The sequence below is a fragment of the Rutidosis leptorrhynchoides genome, chromosome 2, assembly GCF_046630445.1.
Source record: "Rutidosis leptorrhynchoides isolate AG116_Rl617_1_P2 chromosome 2, CSIRO_AGI_Rlap_v1, whole genome shotgun sequence".
Taxonomy (NCBI): Eukaryota; Viridiplantae; Streptophyta; class Magnoliopsida; order Asterales; family Asteraceae; genus Rutidosis; species Rutidosis leptorrhynchoides.
The window spans coordinates 371,237,128-371,243,924 of record NC_092334.1 but is presented as its reverse complement, the minus strand read 5'-3'; the positions used below and the strand labels follow the sequence as shown (position 1 = coordinate 371,243,924).

Sequence of the window (6,797 nt, the reverse complement as noted above, 5' to 3'; positions counted from 1 at the left end):
GGTTCGTTTATAAAATTAAATATAGTAAACGTAAATCTGAAGGGTTATTATTATAATATTTATTTTTCTAATTCCTCACATTTTTAAATAACATAATCCAAAAAGCCAAAGGTAAACCAAACCAAAAGACTATCCATATAAAAAAAGGTTGACTTTTAATGAAGATGAAGCAAACATTAATTTTTTTTTTATTAACCTGAATATCTAACCTATTTTACAAACTGAAAAATCCTATAACGATTTCCCACTTTAAAAGCAGTTCGGAATCAGGACGAATATCTATGACCACAAGGGATTAACTCCAACTACTTGGAATCGAACCCATGACTTCCACTATGAATCCATTATGAAAGGATGGACCCTCAACCATCCCACCACCATCACCCATGTGGTTGAAGAAGCAAACATTTAATGTCGCTTCAAAATATACATAAATATTATTTTTTTAGCGACAAAAAGAAATATACATAAATATACTTGCACTATGTGGTTTTACCACTTGGGCCACATAAATATTTACATAAGCAACAAATCCACCACCGTTATATGATACACATAAAACAAGTTCATCACTCCTTTTTCCATCTTTATTTATTCACTAGAACATAAATATATACATTGACAGAATGACAAATTCATCAACCACCAGAATTATATCAATCAATCACCACCAGCAGTAACGCTCATTGCATTCAATTCAATATGTTGTTTCCCATTGCTCTGTGGATGCACGATAAAAGTCGCACATGCCTCTTCACTAGAAGACTGATCATCACCTACACGTGACACAGATATTGACCCGGACATAGGCTCGTCAACTTGGTCTTCTGAAACAATTTCCCATTCTTCTTTGAGTGAAATTACTTCTTGGCCTTTGTCACTGTGCCTTTTAATCTCGAATATAGTTGGTAGGATCACGTAATCATTAACAGGGTTGTAGAACGGGTCATGATCCGCTTTCAGCCAGTGTTTGACTATTCTGAACGTGTGCTTGTCACATAGGATCCCACGGTGTTCACCCGGGATACCAACCCTAGCTTCTGCCTCCAGCCCATCAGCCTGTTTCAAAAAAATTATCAGTATGAACCAACCAATATTTTGCCAGGTTATGGGCTCATATCAAAATGTCCAACATTACAAACACAAACTGTCTATGCGTTTGATCACTATAACTTCCAAATACTGAATGAGTTAAAAAAAAAAAAAAAAAAAAAAATGAGAAGTTTGATAGGTTAACATACCCTGGCAGATTCTACAGGTACGGTACCATCACCATCAACGTTGACATATGTTGCCTGTAGAGAAACCATCAACAATTAATATTTATCCATCAGGGTGAAGTATATATGCATGGTCATAAGAAGCAGTAACATATTTTATGTCGATGGTAACTAAAGGTAGCAATTTCAGGCCATTTATAGGTTAACTGGTCCACTGGGATAATGACCAGACTTTAATAGTGGAAGTTATAATGAAAACAGTCAAATGGGTCAAGCTTTAAGTCAGGCTAAATGATTAAATTGCACAAAACATCATAATATTACTTAATTTCAAAATCTGGATTATCAATGTAGTAATATAGTTTATAGTTTGTAAATAATATTATATTCATATTTCAAAAAAAAAAAAAAAAAAAAAAAAAAGAGCTATGGAGACTTGGGGGATCTTCCTGAAACTGATAGGGTCTGTTATGACCCATCACAGTCTGATCTTTAACCCAAACCGGTTACCCAACGTAGTACCTGATTTGCCAGTTCCAATAAAACCAAAAGATGCCCTGAAAAGCAAAGCTAGTGGTATTGTATAAACTTTCTAGGGAAAAAAATTATTACCTCTAGCAATGGTAATTCTTGTAAGTCCAATACAGGAGAGTCTGCACTTCCATAACTACAAGCAAGCAGAATACAGGTTATTTACCCTTCATCATAACAAGATTCCAATATTTATTTAATTTTTTAGAGGGACTTATAAGAAGGGGAAGATAAACATACCATACACTCTGTGGAGTATCAATACCAGTGCCGTAAACATTATAGAACTTAACACTAGGTGGAAGTTTGGCTGAAGACAAAATCTCTCGTGTTCTATTAGCCCATTGCAATACTTCTTTGTTGAATGGTAAAGGTATATCGACTCCACCATAACTCAGCTGTAAATAGACTCATAAGAAAATTTTAAGGATTAGAGGCATGTTTGGCAGCAAGCTTTTTGGAGCTTTTAGCTTCTAGTTTTTATAAAAAAAAACTCATATCAAGTAAAAAAGCTCCGTTTGGTTACAAGAGCATAAACTCTTTTGAGGGAGAGAAAAAGCAAAAAGCTAATTGAACTAACGTTTGAGAAAAAGCTCCTAACTTTTTGCCATTTTACTCTTTATTTTAAGAGTTTCAGCCTGCCAAACACCTCAATACATATAAAAAGCTACCAGTTAGTTTTGTCAAACATACCCTGAGGTAGAATAGCCTAATTGTCCATAAGTTCAGTTAAATGATTATAGTATCATCTAAATATCTGATTCTAATGCTTAAATTTACAACAATCAACTTCCAGAATGAAATTTTAACAGATGAAGCTCACCTCATTAATTGAAAGAGCTTGAGTGAAAATAGAAACGGCTTCTATTGGGGTGAACGTCTCGAGCATAGCAGCAGAGTTTCCATTACCGTCCTGAAGTTGCTTCCAAATTTGTAACAGAGGAACGTGTTCCCATTCGTAGTCCAAACAGGCCATCAATTCATATATAGATGGACATTCTATTAGCTGTCAACGCATGACCAAGTTAGTAAATAATGCTACAAAAGATCAAATTACATTTTTTACATTTTATACAAGAATGTTTGATTTTATGTTTGAATAAGCATAATAGACCACATACCAACTGATGCATACTCCACTTGGATACGAAAAAATATGCTTCCCACCCAGAGACAAATGACATCCCATTCAATAAGGTAGATGTAACATATCCAGGTGCACCTGTTGGTTTAGATAACATTAATATCATCCAAGTTCAATACTTAAGGAAGCACCAACTTTTTTAAGATATTATGATCGTCAATTTGAGCTTCTAGGTTTACCAAGAATATAACCTAAAATGACTGCTTTCATTTAGTTCTCTTACCCTGAAATGGTGCAGCAATTGCTATCCAACTCTTCACATATTTCTCAAAAATCTGCAGTGCATCATGCATCAGATGGTTTTCACATTATCAATTAATAATCATAATAAATAATCACAAAATTATATGATATTCATATTAATAATGAATATTGATAATAAATTAATAATATAGTAAATAATAACAAGAATACTTATAATAGCAACAAAGGGAACATGGAAAGAACCATAAGAATAAAGAAAATGACGTACATCGCTATGCAGGCCCATAAAACATTTGACAAGAAGTCCTCCCATTGAATGAGTGATTACGTTTATCTTTTTTTCCCCTGAAGCAATATAAATGGCCTCCAATTTTGATGCAAGTCGATCCATCGTTTCTTTAAGCCTGAAATATGTGTGCAAAGAACGAATTAACATCAAATACCTAATACTGCTTTATATTTAGTTCTTCGATGATTACACACAGAGGTGCAAATCAAGCAGGTGGTGTCGAGTTTCTGTGCTGGATACATAATGTTTCGGGTTTAAATCTAAATTTGTTTTTGGGTTCGTATACATCTGCTTTAGGATTAAAAACAAATCATTGTGAAAATAAATCCTAGTGCATCCTAACAAGTATAGAAATATCTTCTGACAAAGAATTAAGGATTAAGGTGCCACAAAAAAGTCATTGTGATTTTATTTTGTTCATATTTAAAAAATAAAAAATAAAAAAAAAATCTCAGCTTATGCGGATTATAAAACTTCGGTGCTAGCAAGACACGAATATCATACTAGAAATTAGGCATAGCATACATCATGATTCACGGATATCCATGACGCAAGTCAATTTGTTGTGTCTTTTATAGGACACTTTATTAAGATGACTAGATGAGGATTTAAATATTAAAAAGTTGAATTTGCTCAAATTTATATATGGAGATATAAGTAGTTTAAACGTGCAACTGTTATATGATTTTCAAGCTAGCTTACACCCTGAAATCATTTAAATTTTGATCACAATGGATACCAAAAAGACATATAATGATTGCAGATAATTTTTTTAGCTACCAAAATAAACATCCATCATTCACGCATATTGCATGTACCTATCAGTTACCTGTTGCTTTGTCGGAAGTCATATCCAAAACCAAAAAGCGTTTTTCCTTCTTGGTATCCCCAGCTAGTCATTTCTTTTATCATTTCATGAAAATAGCATACATTGTCACGCCCAATTATCTGACAGAACACATATTCACATGAGAAAAACACTTCAAATATATAGACAACAAAATAAAAATCAGTATTTTTTATGCCCAAAGTAAATGCACCGAGCAGTGGTAAATGGCATCACAAGCACAAGAAGTTCAATGAAAATCTTTCAGTGACGGATCATAAGCACAAGTAGTTCAATGAAAATATTTCAAAGTCAGAGGCAAAAACAAAATGTTGAGCAGAGAAAATCGAAAGAAAACATTTTAGGTTACAACCATTTCACAATTAGATTCCATACTACAACATATTCTGTTAGTATGTAAAATGTAACAAATTCCAGACCAGCCTCAACTATGTTTAAGTATCATTATCAATAAGAATAAAATTATACAGAGTTTATGAAGTGAAGAATGTAAAAAACACAGTCCAAGATCACACACTGGTTTTATACTTTTTTTACACGGGGTGTAATCGAGGTTTGAACGTGGCGATTAGGTCTGAGTCGGCCTAATAACGGTCAAAATCAGCCAAGGGGAAAAAACGGGTATTACTCGAGATTTCTAGAGATTACTCGGTCGATACTCAAACTTGGTCAACGTTTGTAATGAATTAATATTAGGATTATTAGACCATATAACGAGGTTGGATCGCTTTCTCTGGTAACAAATATTAATTTTAAAGTATTTGAACAATTGAACGAATGTGTTTATGTTTTTTAACATTAATGTTTACTTTGTGTTTATGTTTCTGTTCTATTTTGAACATACAATTATAAAAAAATAAATGTAAAAAGGTCCAATTGAGTACTACCCAACACACAAGAAATACAGAAAGCTATCATCAAAACTAAAAACAGTAATATATGCTTAATGCAACATGAAGGTGTTATGATATGATACAAGTGTTGAAACACGCACCATATCAGGATCCAAGCAATCAATTGCATATAGGCCATCTCTGTCTTCAGGAACAACAATGCTGATATTGGGATCCAAAGACACAGTTTTACCTGGTTAATAACAGAAAGCCAATGATAATTACATTACAAACAAAGACACGTAGCAAAAAGATCGTAAAGAACATTTCGTCCTCCCAAAAAAAATAAACAGCACAAATGTATGGACAAAAATTCGAAAAGTACTTGATAGCAATCACCACTAACACCCTACATGCAAGTATTTTTCGAGAGTGCCAGTTAGATTTTAGCCTGTTGATCAATTCATCCTCCATATTCTTTGTTCTCTTATAACTGCTACTTTCTTTTTTTTCAATTAAGAAGGTAAAACTACAACTTATCCCACCTATTGTGTACAATCACACATATATAGATATAGTCTCTGATATAACTCGAAACCGCAACCTTTTGTTTGACACATAGCTACCATTTTTGGTATAGACAGATACATCTTAGGGAAAATTTAACTGCTAAACCAAGCAGAGAATAACTTGTATATAATATATGTATATCACACTAGAGCTAATTAGCTAATTTGACAAGCAGCTGTTATATCCTAAATCATTAGCTAAGATTACACTTTTAAATCGTTACAGTTCATGTGAACGCATCAATGAAGGTATTCGCATGTGTTAATAAATATTATTGTGTGCAATGATTGGCAGAAAAACAAAAGATACTCCGTATTAACAATCAGAAAAGGTTTAACTTAATCATATTACTCATAATCTCATATAAACTTGCTGCAAAAAAATAAAAATAAAAAAAAATAAAAAATCGATTCTCAAGAGCAACTTTACAAGTATACTAAAAATACATAGGAACTTAATTTACAAACGGCAATTAACTTCAATTTTTATCTAATTGAAACATTATATTATATTATAATTTAATTTAAATTAATGAATTAATGAAAGTGTAAATTAATACCAGATTCAGAATCAAATTGGCACCAAAGTTTGGCACGAAATTCACGATCAGCTTCCCAAATACGAACCCAAACACGTTCTTCTTTACCAGTTTCAGCATCTTTAGCATTCAAAATAGAACCAGCAATACCTGGAACTAAAAGAACCGGGTCAAGATTCGGATCTACGTACGGTTCTACTGGATCCTTAATAATCCTTAACCATGCTTCAACCGCTTTAACTATATCCACCAACAACACCGCCATCCTACTTAATTTTAATGATAAAAAACCCTAACTAAATGAAAATTTTAGAATGAATTCGATCAATCTGACTTAATGATGCTGATTGTATTGAGTGAATTTAATTTAAAGTGAAATTAGGGTTTGCGATTTACGTGTTGAAAGAGGATAACGTGAAAGATATGTGTACGAAGTAGATAATACTATTTTATTTGCCTAAAAAGACGAAAATACCCATAATGAGAGCTACCGGATTATATTATTACATTACATTACATTACATTACACCTACATTACATTACACGCATGGGTTAAATGAATAGTACCACAGAGTTCTTTCGACTTTTCACATTTTTTTTTCACAATTACATTACATTACA

The 6,797-nt window shown here is 32.7% G+C and overlaps 1 protein-coding gene across 1 annotated transcript; it reads right to left on the bottom strand.

Moving 5' to 3' along the window:
• Positions 1-427: 427 nt before the first annotated feature.
• Positions 428-6,584, bottom strand: LOC139892057 (lecithin-cholesterol acyltransferase-like 4). Its single transcript, XM_071875089.1, has 11 exons — positions 6,198-6,584; positions 5,230-5,321; positions 4,218-4,336; positions 3,368-3,503; positions 3,119-3,170; positions 2,873-2,973; positions 2,575-2,757; positions 1,992-2,149; positions 1,833-1,887; positions 1,242-1,295; positions 428-1,059 (listed from the first exon to the last, which is right to left on the bottom strand). Exons 1-11 carry the CDS (start codon positions 6,439-6,441, stop codon positions 661-663), a joined length of 1,593 nt encoding a protein of 530 aa, XP_071731190.1. The 5' UTR covers positions 6,442-6,584; the 3' UTR covers positions 428-660.
• Between the last annotated feature and the right edge of the window lie 213 nt (positions 6,585-6,797).